Consider the following 18,781-nt stretch of genomic DNA (forward strand, 5'->3'; position numbering starts at 1 on the left):
TTTTTTAATTCTGGCTGAGTAACGTGACGCCCAAGTAATAGCTCTTTCCACGTTATGAGCCTCTTGAACATTTAATATTGAAAAAAGAAAGGTGGCCAATACGTGGACAACCAATTTTCTTATATGGACAACTATTTTCGAGTCCGGTCCCAGTCAAATATTTTTGACTTAATTGACTTTGATTTACTAAGGGGACAATTCTACAAGAACTTTAATATTAACGCCAATTAATCTAAGGACTTCGGGTGGAAGAGACCATCAAATGGAAGGATACAAACTAAATTCTCATTTTTCATTTTCTTCCTAATCTTCATGACTTCGTCACCATCTTCATCCTATTTTCAGCCGCCACCACCACCGCCTATGGAGGGTTTCACCTACCACCACCACCAATTGAGTGTTTCACCTATTGAGGGCTTGTTTGACCATGATTCCCACGGATTGCTTCAGCAATGGAGTGGCTTCAGTAATGGAGTGGGTTAACATGTTTCTTCTGCTGCTAGGGTTTGCTGGGTCTCAAATTTTGATTCTTGATCTACCCAAAGGTCTGGAAGCATTAAGATCGAATTCTTCAATCCAATACCTTCTTCTACAGTCATTTTATTCCATGAATTATAGTCATTCCAGTGTGGGCTTTAGAGACTCCGATTAAAGAAAACCCTAAAAATCAATTGGGCTAACTTTTTTTTGATTCTGAACCAGCTAGGAAAGAACTCTAAAAAAATGAAAAGATGGAAAGATCAGTATTATTTGTTCTTCTCACAATTAATTGGATTGCACAATTTGCACAGGAATAAAAATATGATCTTCTCTTTCCACAACTTATAAGGGCCATTTTTACAATCACTTGGATTTTTACAGAGAAGAAAATGCAAGGGAAGAAGCCCTTTGGCGGCTGATCGGCAAAGAGGAAACCTTTTAAAGAGAAAGGAAGGAGAAAGATGAGGTGATGTGTTAGCAGTGACCTAAATGAAGAGGGAGTGACGAAGATTGAAGAATCTCAACAGGGTGGGTAGTCGTCGGAGAAAGTTTTTTTTTTTTAAGTAATCGACAAAGTTGTTGATCATAAAGAACAAAAAAATAAAGTTGGATATTTGATTTTAGATCCCAGATTTAGTCGCTAAAAAAAACTTTTATTCGTAGAGGACATGAAAGAAAAATCATAGAGAGATGTCCGCTTAAAATGAGTTGTCCATATAAAAATTTTAATTCTTCAAGGTTGTCCACTTAAAATAGTTGTCCGTATAAGCAAATTGGTTGTCCACGTATTGGCCACCAAAAGAAATTATTTAAATTGCACGACCTTCTCACTAAAGGAGTAAATTTTAACCTACGCCAATTTCTTTAACCTTAATTATAGCGAGTGAACAAACTCCCCGCTAGGGTCAGAACTCTTAAAACCCCGCTCTCTTCAGTTCAGACTGAGTTCACCAGAAAGATAGAGAGAGAAAGAGAAGGAGAAAGAGAAAGAGGAAGAGAGAGAGAAGAAGTTTCCTGATCATGGCGGACGTACCCCCAACGACTAATCCAGAAGTAGGAGTAAAAGATGGTGGAGGACCAGTTGAAGAAGCTCCTAAAACGTAAGTCACTCAGATTCTTTTTTTGTAAAATGAAATTGTTTCTCGACCTATCTTACTGAGATTCATCCAGTACAACAATCACTTAAATTAGGGTTTTTTTCCCTATATCTTTATCTGTCTAGTATGGATTATTGATTGATAATTTTTTTTTATTTTTTTGATTTGTTTATGTTTTTAGTGCTCTAACCCTAGAAGAGAGGTTCCGGCTAATAAGAAGCATAGGTGAAGAATGCATACAGAATGATGAACTAATGAATCTGCTTGCTAAGAAGCCTGAACCGATTTGCTATGATGGGTTTGAACCTTCTGGACGAATGCACATCGCTCAGGTTTACTACATAAGGATTTGATTTTCGTTTCTTTTCATGGGGAAGGATAGATTTCATTACTTTTGTGCAACTCAATTTCAAATCCTCTTACTTTCATGCATTTCCTGTTAATTAGGTATAAATATGAATTCTTCAGACTGGCCACCAAGTAGATTTCACCCCCATTTAGATATTGTTTGTCATGATATCTGTTTTATAGTCGATTTACATCTATTCCTTTCAATTGGTGGGCTACCATGTACTGTGTTAGTTAATCTTCTCCACTAATCTGATGAGAAATGGCTGCTTTAGAAGTTTGTGCCGTATAAGATACACCGGTTTGGGATACCCAGACATTCTTTTTGGATAATCCAGTCACTTCGGTAGATATAATGTACGATTTTGTAAACTTATAATCGTATTAGGACCATAACAAACCACCATAGGTCTAACATCTTTTCCATACAATCGAACAATTGTCGGTCCCAAAATTAATATAAGTAAAAGTGAAGGACCAAATAACTATAACAATAGAAAATATGTATTTCCCGAAAACTAGACGAACATATATATGTTTGTAGTCATATACTCGTTCTGGCCTTTTCCAAAATCTCGTGTGGCGTAAGATATCGGTACCGGGCATCCATATCAATCAATTTTAAATGCCAAAGCGGAACAATTTTGCAATGCTTCCTGTAACTCAATTTTAAATGCCAATCAATTTTAAATGCCAGAGCGGAACAATTTTGCAATGCTTCCTGTAACTCAGAAATTCCTAGGATCTGTAGTTGTTGCTTATATTTATGATTCTATTTATCTTCATTGATCTGCGTTTTGAGGATATTATTCTGAATGTTTTTTTTTGTTAAATATGACCAGGGTGTAATGAAGGCGATAAATGTGAATAAACTGACAGATGCTGGGTGCAGAGTAAAAATATGGATTGCAGATTGGTTTGCCCAGCTAAACAATAAAATGGGGGGTGACTTGAAAAAAATCCAAACTGTTGGAAAATATCTAATCGAGATCTGGAAGGCTATGGGTTTGAGAAACCTTGACAAGGTGGAGTTCTTATGGTCTTCAGAAGAAATAAACTCACGGTCACATGAGTACTGGCCTATCGTGATGGACATTGCTCGGAACAACACGCTTTCAAGGATAGTAAGGTGAAAATTAGGCATCCGAATGTCTAAATTGCTAAATGCTTATTTCTGATTTACTTTGTGAAAATAACGTGCTATAATTTTGTAGGTGTGGTCAGATTATGGGTCGCGACGAGAAGTATGAGTTGTCTGCCGCTCAGATTATGTACCCTTGCATGCAATGTGCTGATGTATTTTTTCTGAAGGTGCTACTTCATTTCTTTTTTGGATGATACGATTTAATGTGCATCCAATGCTTTACCTTGAAAAATTAGTGAAGCAAATTTCTGCACTATCATTTTAGGTTCATCTGTGTATAGGTAACTTTTTGTAGTAATTGCAAGTATATTTAGTGGGTAAGGGATACTTTTCTATGTCGGAATTCCTCCATAGAAATCATTACTGTTGGATTCAATCATCGTTTCAATTATTCGATGGACTGTTTATCTGGTACCCAGAGAGATATGCTGTGTGAAGGTATCCTTGACAAGCGAATTTTTAGCAAACGCCTTCGTAATATATTTCATATTCATGAATCTGCAGTGTGAAGTGTAACATCAGTGTTATGGCTCTCATGCCATTCTCTTGTGTAAATTTGAGTTTAATGGTAGAGTTTTTTCTTCTTATTTTAAATGCTTTTGTTATTTTTCATTACTCCCAACTTTTGAATCTAAGTGTTTCAGACATTAAAAACCATATTAGTGAGAAGTTCACCATTTCGTGCAACCACAACATTGACCTGTTGACTTTTAACAGGCTGATATCTGCCAGCTGGGCATGGATCAACGGAAAGTGAATGTGCTCGCGAGAGAGTACTGCGATGTTATCAAGCGAAAGAACAAGCCGATCATCTTGTCACACCGTATTCTACTGCTAATACCTTCTTCACTGTTTGGTTCCTTAAGTAGATTTAAATTTTAATTGATTCTTGGTTTCACGCAGACATGTTACCTGGTTTGCAGCAAGGGCAAGAGAAGATGTCGAAAAGTAACCCATCATCCTCCATTTACATGGAAGATGAAGAGGTATTGCATGAAATTTGATGCAAGAAATGGAGTTCTGCAAGAACATAGTTTTGTGAACTGTATAGGAAATAAATTAGTTATGAATGGGATTTTGAAACAAAAAAGAGGAGGCAGGAAGTAATCAAATTTATGCTTTCTTCCCATGAGTTTTATTTTGGTGTCCTTTTTTTTTGTATCTCCTTCACGATCGTTTGCACTTCAATTCGTGGTTTTGATGAGAATTTGAACACCTTTGTTCCTTTTCCTTCCCTTTCGTTGTTATCATAATTTAACGCTTTGTTGATGTCGCAGGCAGAAGTTAATGTGAAGATAAAGAAAGCGTACTGCCCTCCAAAAATTGTGGTAGGAAACCCATGTTTGGAGTACATACAGTACATTGTCTTTCCATGGTTCGGAGAGTTTGTCGTGGAGCGACGTGCAGAAAATGGAGGAAACAAGTAAATTTCATCCTCGAATCACTTCACATTTATATAAAGTCACCATATTACTATCTAGTTTTTTCATTCCTATTGTACAAGATTTATTTGTGACTGCTTATTTTTTCCCTTTTCTATTCAGGACCTTCAAAAGCTTTGAAGAACTAATTGTTGACTATGAAGGGGAGGTGCTGCATCCTGCTGATCTCAAGCCGGCTCTGTCCAAGGCAATAAACAAGATATTGAAGGTAATAACTATGATCATTTGACTCTGGCTTGGATAGATTTAGATGTTCATGCTCCAATACCAAAACCTGTGGAACACTTCCATAAATGCAATAAAAGAAGTCTTAAACTAGCAGGTTTATGTGAAGTATAAAAATCGGATACATCATACATGTTTGACTTTCTCCAAATAATATCCATAATATTATTTCATTATTTGACTTGATTATAGAAGAAACTCAAACCCGATATATTGCAGGTGTGAATGTTTACTGAACTAATAAAATTGGACCTTTCTTTCTCGCATAGCAATCCCTATAATCGATAATCTGAATCCAACTTGTATTCTTATGGGACATTCAAAAATCAAACTAATTAACCTCTTAATCCTTATTGAGTAACTCTGTGGTGTATCTCTTCCCCGTTTCAAAAAAGTGTCATACCTTTCCTATTTAGTTGAGAGTGGAGTGGTGTATCTGTTGCTCAAGTTATGCCCATTTCCTTTTGATTCCATCCTATGAATAATGTGATATGAATAACTGCTCGGTCAGTTGGCTGTGCATCTATCCCGAAAACCAAGAGGTCAGAGGTTCGATTTACGGTGGAGTTGGAAGTTATCATTTATTGACTTGTGTTAAGGGGTATAAATGAAGTAAAGGTAAGTATGAGCTTTCATGCCCTTGGGATAGCCTTAAGGGTCTATATATCGCCTTTAGACTCAAGATTCCTTTAATGATGCCAGTTATAGAGTTTATTCAATTCATGTACTAGTAATTATTCATGATGTATCCATGTCATAGTTGAACCATCTTAACCTTTTTGTATTTTATGGTTTTGCAGCCTGTACGAGATCATTTCACCAACGACCCCATTGCTAAGGACTTGTTGAAAAGGGTCAAGGTATGAACAAATACTTCTGCATCTATGCTTGCTCTTTTTTGCCTTGCTCTTTCATCTTGTCAGAACTAACTTTTATTTTATTTTTTTCGTTTTGTAGACTTACCGAGTAACCACCGACTGAGACGGACCGAGAAAAAAAAAGGCGATTTCACTATTTATGTTTGCCTGACATTAAACTAGTTTGAGACTTTGAGTTCTTAGATTTATTCATTACTTAGTTTTATTTACTAGCAATTGGAGTTTTTGGGGACTACTGAACTAGTTGTTGACAAGCAAGACCTATATATGCTTGTTTTTTGTTGAAGATCCTATATATATATGTATTTGGTTTGGTTATTTGAAGATGATACAAAATTTTACCTTTCTTAGAAAATCTGGGTCTTTTTAAGATGATTTTGTGTTGGCTAACTGTACCTGGGCCTCTTTTCACATATCTACCCGACTACAACATAGGAGCTATCCTACAAGCAGCCCAGCTAAGTAGGATTGGGAAGAAAGCCTGCAAGACTGAATATGCCCACGGCCGCCGAGGCCAATCGAGTCCGTGGGCATACGATATCTAAGACAGACATTATGCGATTGACTGAATAGAATTAGTGCGCATGATATCTAAGACAGACATTATCTGATCGACTGAATAGAAGTGGACAGACGTAAACATGGCCTTGTCTTGCATACTGACCGAGTCCGATTGTTTAACGGTCTGATGTAAGTCAGTGTATATCATGTGTGGGAGTCGTATGCATAAGTTAAGGGAGAAAGTGAACCACCAGGTCCTCTCTGAAGGCTCTATGCTCAACATGGGCCGAGGAAAAGAGCTTTTGCTTAGTTATGGGCACCCCTACTTGGGTTGTGGTCATTTTGGCTCGATGAGCGAATGTGCACCCTTACTTGGGTTGTGTTCATTTTTGCTCGATGAGCGAATGTGCACCCTTACTTGGGTAGTGTTCATTTTTGCTCGATGAGCGAATGTCTGGAACCTGAAGTGCTCATTACTTTTGTCTGGCTCGGTCTGACAATGGCCACTGTAGTTTTGTATATTGTCGCAAGAGTCTGCTCGACCTCCATCACGGCCCGGAAGCTTAAGTCTCCTAATCGTCCCATCGGATCTGTTGGAAGGGTGGTCGTAATGTAGTGTATATTAGGCCAAATTAACTGGTCACTGTCAGAGAATGGATAACACCTACCTGTACCTTAATTGGTATGAGAGATCAGCTAATATTGCAGACTACGTTAGGCTAAGTTACTTGTTTACATAGACCGCCAGGAGAGATGAAGTGACATGATAAAATTGTCACCTCCTAATTTACTCTCCAAGAAGAGAAAGTGGCCATCACATGGTTCATAGAGAAAGTGGATGCTTGTCGAGAGCGGGAAAATATTGTTGGAGATTTTAAGAGAGAAACTAGTCGTTCAGCTGTTAAAACTTAATACAGAGAAAAATAGTCGTTACGTTTTTCTTTTTCTTTTGGGACCACATCAGCTTTTGGTTGCGGTTGCTCCTCCCCGTTTTTCCCTTTGCCCTTTAGCATTTTCGATGGGCTTTAGCCAAAATTCTATTTACCCCTCTATTTGATCTCTCCCTCGACCCTCTACCTGATGTGGCGACATATCACTTGAGCGTGAAGCAACTGGAGAGAGAATGATGAGAGTGTATACTTCAGTGATATGTCGTCACATCATGCGGAGGGTTGGAGAGGGACCAAATGGAGGGATGAATAGAATTTCTCCCTCTCCACACATGGTTCCTCCGACTCACATAACTTTCCCGCCACCAACATCCCTAATTCCAACGACTATACCCACCTTCTCTCTGTATTTCTTCCCCAAAGCAAAGTTCTGCCTTTCATTTTCTAGGGCAGTTAAATAAAACCCTAACCATTCAACCAACGTCCCAATCTTGAACTTCCAGGTATGTCAGTTTGTTTTTTTCCCTTCAATTTCATCCTCCCACACTCTTTTACCTAATTTTAGCTCTACATTCATCTCTCTCTCTCTCTCTCTCTCATATCTGGTGATGGTTCTGTTTTTGGAAAGCTTAAAAATGGGTTTTAATAGTTATCCAAAATATGTAATTTACGCTTTGACAATCATCTTAAACAACTTCTTTGTTTTATGTAATTGTTGTTTCATTCTCTCCTACTTTCCTAACCCTAATCTTTTAACTACTTGTATTCTTTCTCATATATATTATCTAGAGATAGAAACAGATAAAAATTTTCTCTTCTCATTGATGGGTTCCTTGGTTTATCAACATTCTTCTAGAGAAAGAAAAAGAAAGAAAGTAGAGAGAGACAAGTAGATAGGTTTTACTTTTTATTTATGGTTTTCTTTTTTTTTTCACTTTTCATCTTTTGTAAATCCTCTTATTTAGAATGGGTTTTTATTGATTGTGTCGAAACAAAAAAAACAAGAAAAATAGAGAAGGGAAAAGAAGAAGTTGATTAGAAAGATTTAGAAAATTGGATTGTTTTTATATGTAATCTAGAATGGCTTCTTCGAGAATCGAAATTGCTTCTTCACCATATGCTTGTATTTTAAGAGATCATAATCAAAGGATAAGAGATAGAGAGAAAAAAAGAGAAGGAACGGAAGGCGTTATCCGTAAAAACCTTGAGGAGTTTGTAAGAGATCATTTACATACTTGCATTGCCCTTCCAACGCCCATAGATTCTGACATTGTTTCTTCAAATGAGAGCTCTAGACCTAGGTTTACTAATCGTGGTTTTCGAAAGAGAAATAAAAATTATAGTAGCAACCACAATTTTCGACCAGAATGGGTAGAAAGAGAAAAGGATAATGACGACAACCAGGAGGCGGAAATAGTTCCCGGTGAATCTTTGACAGTGTCAACAATGAGGAGGCAATCAAGAATACGGGATCGATGGTCTGACCGTCAAGCTGGAGAACCAATAAACACAGTTGAGAAGCAAACAAATGAGGCTGATGTATTAGCTCTATCTAGTTCCCCGTCTGTTTGGGCGAGGGCTTCGTCATTTTTGAGTGATAATTCACCAACTGCATCAGAATCTTCTATTGAGCTTCCGAATTTGAGGGCTTCTTCCCTTGTTCAAATGTGGAAAGATATCGAGGCAGAATCTACGATTCCGTCGCCAAATAAATCTGGAAAGGCTATCTTGAATCCTAATATGAGTAGAAGTAGTAGTACTGGTAGTAATAGGAATATTTCCCCGGTAAACAATATTGAAGATTCTTCTTATGTTGAAGATCCCTTTATGAGATCTGAAGTTTGCGAATCTAGTGTACCAACTTACGAGCCTATAACAGTGAATGAAGACTCTAATGATGAAATGTATGAGGCTATAACGGTTCCCCAAGACTCATCTTCGGATTGGGAGTCTGATCGAACTGCTCCAAGTGGGCCGCATTTATCGTTCCAGAGGCAATCTTCTGATGTAGGAGAGAGCGACAGAGGTAGAGTTGCAGATATTATAAGAAAGCTAACATCAGCTAGCCAGCCCTCGAGTCCTGTGGCCCACCCAAGGGATGAAACTAGTCGAGAGCATTCTGTTGAACCCTTATCTCGAAACCATACAACAATAAATCTTGGTATAACTCCTCGTGTGAGAGGTCGGCATGCAGTCAAGGATCTGCTCGTGCAAAGTGAGCAGGAAAGGAAAAAGGAGCTTAGTGGATTAGTAGAGCGTCATGCTGTGTCACGGTTCTCCCAGCGTGGGCGTCTTCAGGTTATTTGAATTTCATTACTTTCTCCTTTTTTGGTTACAGTAACACCTAGTCTTGGTTTGCTTAGGTTTCTATCATATATTTTAGAAAACTATCATCTATTTTTACACTGGAGTAAGTATTTAACGTGGTATTTGTTTCTGAACAGTCATTGCTCAGACTCAAAGTCCTGCAACGTGAAGCGGCAGCTAAAGATCAACAGCTTCTCGCTTCGACAACATCTGAATTGGACAAATTACCTTGCCGGCCAACCATCTTGCACCTAAGGTTTCTCTCACCCATTTTTTGTTTCAATTTGACCTACCATGTTGGTGCAAAAACCAGTCTACTAGAATCTTTCATCTTTCCTATTGACTGTTCATGAAGTTTGATATTCCGCCACATAAAAGCAGACCTCATTCATATGGCATATGCTTCTTTCCTTTTTGACGCCACTAGTTCTTCTATAATCTTTTGGTTCTGACACCAAATTGATTAAAAGCATCGGTTAAAATAAAGTAACATTTCTCAAACAATTCTTGTAAACTCTCGGGTCCGGACTTGAAACAAGAATATCATTAATCAATAATCCTACTCAAAAAGGGAAAACCTAATTAAAAAAGGTAACAGACTGATAATTATCTAATAATAAAACAACAATTTGATGAAAGCAATAAAAAAGGACCTATTATTTCAAAAAGTCGACCGGGCCGTGGGCTGTATGAGTTCCGTTGTACCTTATAACCAATCGGAGATAAAAGTGTAATTGGGGCTTTCAGAACTCATCTGACATGTCCTGTGGGTATGTGATTCCATCCCACTTCTCTCCTCTATTAAGTTATTGGTAGCTTTTTTACTTCGTCTTTTATTCAGAAATAACTTGTATGAACTCTAAAGTTCTATTAACCAAAAGAAAGGTACCGTGATTAAATTTGAAGTACTATATTATTGGTCCATTATTGAGTTAGCATTGACATGCATCCTTCGATTAAAATCAGGGAGAGATTTAACTCAAAAGCTGAGCAGAACAGTACCAAAGTCTATAATAGAGAAGATAGCTTGAGATCTCCTGCACCATTAAGAATTAACACACGAGACTCAAAAGAGTCTGTTAAACTGGGCCAAGAGGGCAGCAATCAAGCGGGAGTTTCCACTACATCAACATTTGAGTGGAGCGACCCCCAATCCCACGAGCATCACTCAATTCGATCCACAAGTGAACAGCTGCAAGAAGAAGAGAGGCAAAGTTCAGACCTTACTTTGGAAGGGCCACGTACTGGTGAGGTAGGCCAACTTGATAGAAACCAACGGGCAGACACTCCAGAAAGAAGTTCCCATGGTTTACAAGGAGTCCATATCATAACAGAAGAACCAGAGATTGAAATCCCGAGCCATGTGGAATCTATTGATTGTTGGGGAGGGCCAAGCTCAGAGATAGTCCATTTGGATTGGGAACTACAAGATGAATCGGCTGAAAGCTCAAATGGGTCCAGAGAAGATGGTATAATAGAAGAACCAGGCACTGAAATCCAGACACTTGTTGGACCCATTGGTGGTGGCGAGCGAGTAACGCTAACAGAAGAACAAGGTACTCAACAGCTTGTGGAATCCGACAACACCACCTGGCTAGGTAATACTCCTCGTTCAGTAAGTGATTTTGAAGGTCGTAGACAAGCATGGTACAGTGACATGCTTGATAATAATTCAGATAACTATGAAGTTCGTGAGCTTTTTGAAAGGTATCGATTATTCAGAAAGTCCCCCTTCTCTATCCCTTTTTATGTATATATATCTCCACTAAATGCATAAAATTATGTGTTATGGATACCAAGTTGTTGTGACTGTTGATGCAGAAGAAGTGTATCAACCTTCCTTACTAGTAGCTTACGAGATAGAATGGACCGCATGCTCTGTGGATTCGTGGGAAGACAAAATCATCTGGTAACTTCAATTCCCGAAGAAGAGGAGGAAGAAGAGACCACCGTCAGTAATCAATATAATGAGGTGAGTGATGATTCCGTATCATTGCAACTACCCATACCATCTCGGTTGAGATCCCCGAGCGCGTATCAAGATAACAATGCCAGTGATGGATATGATCAGTTTGCATCTACATCATTCCAACAGCCTCAGTCATCTCGTTCTTACGGAGGAGAGAGCCAACAATCTTCCCCATGCACGAGGCGTAATTCCCTTGTGAGATTTCTTATCCTGTACCAATAATAACATCCAGAAATCTTTTCCCTGGTACCAAATAATAATGAGGTTGACATTTACAGGAAATGGAACTCATATATGATTTGAGAGGGTACATGGCGCAGCTTAGTCAAGAGATGTCTGAACTACGAAAATCAATACATAGCTGCATGGGTATGCAGGACAAGTTACAGAATTCCATCAAGAAGGAGCCTTCGGCTGCCTTAAGCCATTCCAGTAAGTGAAAATTATCATAAACGATATCTTTAACAAGCACTGTTTCTGGTCTTGATTCTCTGATGCATAGCTGGACTAGATCAATATCCTCACTGGTCGATAATTTCATTATTGCTATGTTCGTTCAAAGTTCAAATCATATCTTAATATATGGGATTTTGTCCTCTTTTTGTGTATCTCATTCGAGCAGGGGAGGACACAGAGTCATCGCAAAGGCAACCAACGCGGAGAATAAACTGCTGTATTTGCTGCGAAATGCAAGTGGACTCTCTTTTATACAGGTATTTGTTGTGAAATCCACTTTTTATCACTTAGCCTATGTTTGAAAGTTTTCTTAGCCTCCATTAGCATTCTATTTTGATTCCCTCTTCGTCTTGTCATTCAGATGTGGGCATATGTGTACTTGTTTCAAATGCGCACATGAGTTGCAATGGAGTAGCGGAAGATGTCCTATATGTAGATCTCCAATTCTAGACGTTGTTCGAGCATATCCTGACACCTAATCTCACAATAAACCGATTATTGAATACTCTTGTCTCGCAGGGACACAAGTGAACGGGTTGGTGCATTAGCCGACCTTCTTCCTCCTTCGGAGGATTTGATTTTGTGAAACCTATAATGGAAGTTTGGTATTGAATTTGTGATATTGCTAGCCTAACATATGAATTTGCATATTCTTACATATTAATTTGTGGGCATCTAACCAGAATCATTGGCTCTGAGTGGACAGGTTGTAGATATTGTATTCTTGGTCAGGACAATTTCTTTTGTCCTTGTCGGACTATTCTCACAATACATTCTTGATACATTTTGTCTTGTAAATTTATGTATTTGTTTTGTTTGATGGATATAAGTTTTGTACTTGTACAAAAAGATAACATTTTGATGACCCTTATCTGTGTTCTAAAATGGTTAATAGATCCTGCTTAAAATTCATTTTAGGATTTTATTGAATTTTCTTTTACATGCTTTTCCATAAAACCTTAAAACTATTACATAAAACTAGATATAGAAACTTAAATAGGCCAAAGTCGAAGTTACTTTATTGGCGCGTGACAATAGAATGTGAGTCCTGAATATCACATTCCAAATTTTGTTTGGCTTGCATGATTCCCAATGGGATCCCCCAAAGCCCAAAGGAGATAATAACAAATTCAGGGGTGGGTTTGTGATTCCCAATCCTTCTGAATGATTTATTTCATTATTCATGGATTGTCTTTAAGAAAATACTAAAATGACTGAACACATGTTTTCGAAAAATTATTCATACCATGACGAATGTCCTTTTTCATAAAAATTGTTAATTTCTTTTTTGTTGAAAGATAAAAATTGTTCATACTATGTCGAATGTACTTTATTTGCATAAAAAATCGATTTTATCCTTTTCCTTATAAAGTATTACTGAAACTATATAACATAATATGATGTACTATGAAGTATGAACACATGTTTTCCTTTCAACAAAAAAAAGTAAAAATAAAATGAACACATGTTTTCGAAAAGTTATTCATAACATATTTATGACTTTCATATGTTATTCCTTTCCAACATCCCACTATCTTCATTTATTGTCATAATGTATGTTGGTTCATACTAATTTATTATATGCTCATAACATATTATGAACTGTCCAATATCTTTGTTTGCCAGTATTTAATCATATAACTAACTACATTACATCGAATAATTCATTCATATTACAATCTGAAAGTTCAAAATATAGTATATAAATTATAATAATTTTTGGGTCCCTAGTAAAAAATCTATACCTAAACACACATTTGGTCCACCCTAATATTAATATAGGATTTTAAGCCAAAATAATAATTATAATGGATATTTAGTCCAAACTGACCCACCTCTATAAAAAAAAAAACAGATTTCTATCGTTTCTATTTAATCATAATACCCATTATAACCTTTTATATAAGAAAAAACTTTTGAAAACCAATCCCCAAAATTCTCTTTCTTTTTTTTCTCAGAATTTTTCGATTGATTTCGAACTTACTATCTGTTTCGCAATATACACGTTATTTAGTATAAATTACGTATATCTCTACAAGACTACAACAAAACACATTTAGTATAGTTCAAGTATGTCTAGATGTCAAAATTACAGTATTCTTCTATTTATTGATTCTTGTTTTGTTTCATAAATAGCGTGTTATTTATCGCCAAAGTTGCATACTTTATTTCATTTTTTTCATATGTGTCTTACATAACACATTATGCATCAACAATGTTACTTCCAAAAGGGAAAAAGGACTAAAATCCTATTTTCTAGAAAGATTGGACCTCAATCTCTTTTTGAATTTTATTTTAGACCTAAAACTCATAGACCTAAATTGTCTATATAATAAGGGAGGAGGGTATCTCTTCCCCTCCTCCCAATGGCTAAGATTTGGTAAAATCTTATTATAATTAGTAAAATCTTAGAGTTATTCCTATTTGGCCCCCTACTTTGTGACCAGCTTCAAATATGACCCCCAAAATTCTGTAAATTCAAATATGGCCTCTTGTTTTCACACAAATGCCATAACTACCCCTCCTATTAATGTATTTTCAAAATAAAATAAAAAAGAAAACCTAAATGCCACCTCACTTCCTTCTCCACCACTCATCTCTCTCAAACTCACCTCTCTCTCCAACTCATCACTCTCTTCTCCGATGAAGGTCGCCGACCGGAAAATTTTCTGGCCGGCGACCTTTAAACTTAAAAAAAAAAAAAGATTCACTCATCTCTCTCTCTAAAAATTCCGGCGAAGGGGGTTACCCTTCGCCGGAATTCAATCTGTTCTTCAACACACCAGAACGGGTCTGTTGAAGAACATACCAGATTCCGGCGAAGGGAAACCCCCTTCGCCGGAAGTTTTAGAGAGAGAGAGATGAGCGAAAAAAAAGATTTTTTTTTTTTTTTTTAAGTTTGAAGGTCGCCGGCCGGAAAATTTTCCGGGCGGCGACCTTCATCGGAGAAGAGAGTGATGAGTTGGAGAGAGAGAGAGGTGAGTTGGTGAGAGAGGTGACGTGGAGAGTGATGAGTGGTGGAGAGGGAGGTGAGGTGGAATTTAGGTTTTTTATTTTATTTTATTTTGAAAATACATTATTAGGAGGGGTAGTTATGTTTGTACGAAAATAAGGGGCTATATTTGAATTTACAGAATTTTGGGGGCCATATTTGAAGCTGGTCACAAAGTAGGGGGCCAAATAGGAATTAACTCAAACTCTTATTACATTTTGGACAAGCATTACAATATTACATTTTGTACAAACAATACAATCAATGTCAATGTGTCCTGTCCAATAATATTACTTTTTTTTTCTTTGATGAGATTCAATGATATTACTTCTTATTCTTCATTGAAATTAATCAGTGTCTGGTTCTTCCCCGGCATTAATTTGTTCCCTTTTGATTCAAACCTTGATGACTTTTGCTTTATCAGTCCAATCACATAGAGTGAAAGTAATGAGAATCTTCTTTATACGTAAGATCATCTCAACAATTGAACGTTTGAAACTGTAGGGGATTGATTGGCTTACAATAACAGAAAACAACAAATTGTATGATGATAATTCATAATACATTATAACAAAACATATTATATTATACGAAATACAAGAATTCTAAAGAGAGAAATAAAATCCCAAGGAGAGAAATAAAATCCTAAAAACAAATCTGGTTGTTTCTTCTGCTAATAAAGATCATTCCAAAGCTAGGTTTAAAAAACATAGACCAAACTCTTATCTTATTTTTGGTGATTTCTTTCTTGTTTTTGAATCATTTTTTTGGTGAAATATAAAATATATAGATTAAGAAATCCGATTGCGGCTACAATACATATTTGAAATAAGTTTAGGAATATATATCCAAAATCTACAACTCTGATTCTTTCGCGCCCATTTGGCCAATTTTTCCGCTGAAGAGTTCTAAGTTCTGGCAATGTGAGAGAATTGAATGTCAGTGATTTTCGGTGTAAAATCTCTGATTAGCTGAACGCGAATTCCTGATTGCCACTGGATTGGATGCCTTGAACGTTTTAGATTCTTACTGATACTTAGGTTATCACTCTCAGTTATAACATGCATATATTTGTGTTCTACCGCGCACCAGACTCCTGTAAGTATGGCTTTGGTTTCTCTTTCCTCACTAGTATGTGTGCGCTATGTTTTTTGCTTTGGCTTCAATGAATTTTGCCTGGGAATCATGGATGATGAAATTGAGACCTGTAAGAGAGTTCATATAAAAAAAAAGATGCATCAACATTAATTTTTATAAACGGGTTGGTAGGTGGATTCTAATTTTTCGAAGTTTCCTTTTGCGATGTTTTCATTGTACTCTTCATCCGAGGGAATGCCATAATTTGTTTAATAACTTGATCAGGAGACGTAATCGTATTTTGAAAGTAGTGAGCGCATCTAGCTTTCCATACGTGCCATAAGATAGTGGAGAAATGAATATCTGTGGTAGTGCGTGCGATGTTGCATGTATCTTGCCAAGAAAAAATCCACTCGGATATGGAAATGATATTAGTGGAGAGAATATTAAAATAAAATTATATATTTTTTGCAAATTGACAATGGAGAAGGGGATGCTCAACAGATTCAATTTTCGTACAATTTGGGCATGTAATAAGATTTCCTATATATTTGCCTATTCTTAAGCGCACTGGAAGTGCAACTGAACAGACTTTCCACAGAAATATAGTGATTTCTAGGGACAGTGTGAATGGACCATATGCAATTCCATACATTAGATTGGGGAAGAGGTTGCTGAGTTAGGAAGAGGTTGCTTATACATCGAGTAAACTGTAAATTTTTCGGACGGCGTTAGAGACCAACGAAGTGTACCCACACTATTCTCCTGGATGGCTATAGATTTGATAAGGTTACAAGTAGGCTGATTGAACGTAAACGTAAGGAGCTGGTCATCCATTCATTATTCCGGATTAATTGGGAGACCAGGGTTAGAGTTGAATTGTGGATATTCGTCTGAGTTTGGTTGGTACCTAGGATCCAATTATCAGTCCAGATATTAATTTGAGAGGTCGTTTGCACTTACCAAACCGTTAGGTCGTTAATACGAGCGTAGTAATGGCGAATGTGAAGGAGATTTCCTTCGACAAAAGATCTAATGCGAGCAATTTGTCGGATAGAACAATTGATGAAGAAGATCATCAAATCCGGGCGATTTACGGGTCGTAGTGTTTAGCTACAAACCAACTACGATCGTCGAATTACGAAGTAATTCGCGGCTAACTTCAACCGGATCCTACATCGGGTTACACATAAGAATGTCTATTTGATTAGATGATATGACTAGTGGGATGAGATATATAATCATGGGAGAGTCCCATAAACATGTCTCATAGGCCTAAAATAAGTGTACGCAAAGATATCACAAAAGGCCCAAAAGAAGGGTAAGTGGGTCGGGCACCAAAGGAGGTGAATTGGGGCCCAAAAGGGCACGGCCAAACTTGGCCGTGTGGACCTATAGGGACCGCCCATATCTGCCCAAGATGGGCTTGATATGGCCACCCAATAATAAGGAAATCAAGAAATAGAAACTAGTTTCTATTTTTGACTATTTCCTTAATCTTATTCAAAAGGGACTTTTAGGATACTCCTAATTATGGTTGGATTCTAACTTAGGGTTCTATATAATGTCTCTTAGGGACTTGAATAAGGTGTGAAATTTCTCAAGAAGCTTTCTTACTCTACAACATCAAGTAGAGAGAGAAAGTGAGCTAATTACCAAGCTATCTAACTAGTAAAAAAGAAGGAGTTCTCCTTAATCAAACCGCCATTGGAGTTCTAGCTAGCTACAAGGTGAGAGATCAAATTGATCATTAGTGTGTCTTGAGTAGAGGAGGAACACGTGGGGCTCTTGGTCTTCGCATTCGATTGGAAAGATTCGAGGGAAAACTAGCGATTATGGTAATCTATAACTCTTAGTTAATTATTAGCTTATGCATGATGATAGTGGGACCATACTATTGTAGGACATGAGATGTCTGAGATTCCACTTAGAACACTAGGTGACACCACAACTCAACAGTGGCGTCAGAGCCTCTTGCAAATAGCTAATTTTTGTTAAGTTTCGGACTAATCCATGATTGATTAGATAGATAAATATGTCTAAAAATGTTTTAGATTCTATTTGATGATTTTTGATGTGATTTAAAAGTTTTTAAATTAATTTTCAACGTTGATGATTGAAAAGAGTCTCAAAAGATTCGATTTTGATTGATTTCGGTACTGAAAAGTTTTTTCAAAAGAATTGTTCTTCATTGATTTTAGAAATTGTTGAGAAACAAGTTTTTTGGGTTTTAGAAGTTTCTAAATTGATGGGGATAGCTGCTTGAGAAGCAAAAGAAAAAAAAATGGGGAATAGCGGCTTTAAAAATAGAACTTGCCATAAGTTCTGGCGGGACGCATCCTGGACGCCTCTCGGCCAGACGAGATCGCGTCTCGGGTTTAGGGCTCGTCTAGGACACGCCCCAGGTAAACCCGCGTGCGTCTCGGAATAGTCCGAGATGTAATGGGACTTCACCAGACGCGTCTGGGATGCTCGAGTAATCCGAGTACGTCTCAGACTTGGTCCGAAACGTCTGGAAGCTTCCACCAGACTCGTCTTAGACGCGTCTGGGATGTTGTAGGCATCTCGATCTAGGACCGAGATGATCTAGCAGCTTCGGCCATAGTCCAGACACATCTAGGGAGTCTCGGACATGGTCCGAGACATCCCAAAGGCTCCGCCTCAGGCCAAACGCGTCAGGGCTATAGGCCAGCGTCCTGACCTAGTGTCAGGACACGTCCTTAGCCTGGGCCGAGACTGAGATGCGTCTAGTGAAGGAAATGTCCTTCGACCAAAGATGCAATGCGAGAAATCTTTTAGATACGACAATTGATGAAGAAGATCATCAAGTCCAGACGATTTAGGGGTCGTAGTGTTTAGCTAGAAACCAACTATGATCGTCGAATTACGAAGTAATTCGCGGCTAACTTCGACCGGATCCTACATCGGGTTACATATAAGAATGTCTATTTGATCCGATGATATGACTAGTGGAA

At 37.6% G+C, this 18,781-nt stretch overlaps 2 protein-coding genes across 2 annotated transcripts; both read left to right on the forward strand.

Moving 5' to 3' along the window:
• Positions 1-5,969, forward strand: LOC147557647 (Tyrosyl-tRNA synthetase, class Ib, bacterial/mitochondrial). Its single transcript, XM_086658633.1, has 11 exons — positions 1-91; positions 1,283-1,580; positions 1,759-1,909; positions 2,768-3,054; positions 3,140-3,236; positions 3,787-3,892; positions 3,973-4,055; positions 4,347-4,492; positions 4,614-4,719; positions 5,537-5,596; positions 5,694-5,969. The coding sequence occupies exons 2-11, from the start codon at positions 1,501-1,503 to the stop codon at positions 5,715-5,717; spliced, it is 1,140 nt and encodes a 379-aa protein (XP_086514759.1). The 5' UTR covers positions 1-91; positions 1,283-1,500; the 3' UTR covers positions 5,718-5,969.
• Positions 5,970-7,190: 1,221 nt separating this feature from the next.
• On the forward strand, positions 7,191-12,649 carry LOC147557648 (uncharacterized). The gene is made up of 7 exons (XM_086658632.1): positions 7,191-9,303; positions 9,450-9,568; positions 10,279-11,019; positions 11,134-11,476; positions 11,560-11,713; positions 11,904-11,994; positions 12,099-12,649. The coding sequence occupies exons 1-7, from the start codon at positions 8,086-8,088 to the stop codon at positions 12,214-12,216; spliced, it is 2,784 nt and encodes a 927-aa protein (XP_086514758.1). The 5' UTR covers positions 7,191-8,085; the 3' UTR covers positions 12,217-12,649.
• Positions 12,650-18,781: the final 6,132 nt, after the last annotated feature.

The sequence above is a fragment of the Eschscholzia californica genome, unplaced genomic scaffold (assembly GCF_041429995.1).
Source record: "Eschscholzia californica isolate CP2 unplaced genomic scaffold, dmEscCali1.0.p SCAF_2, whole genome shotgun sequence".
In the NCBI taxonomy this organism is placed as follows: domain Eukaryota; kingdom Viridiplantae; phylum Streptophyta; class Magnoliopsida; order Ranunculales; family Papaveraceae; genus Eschscholzia; species Eschscholzia californica.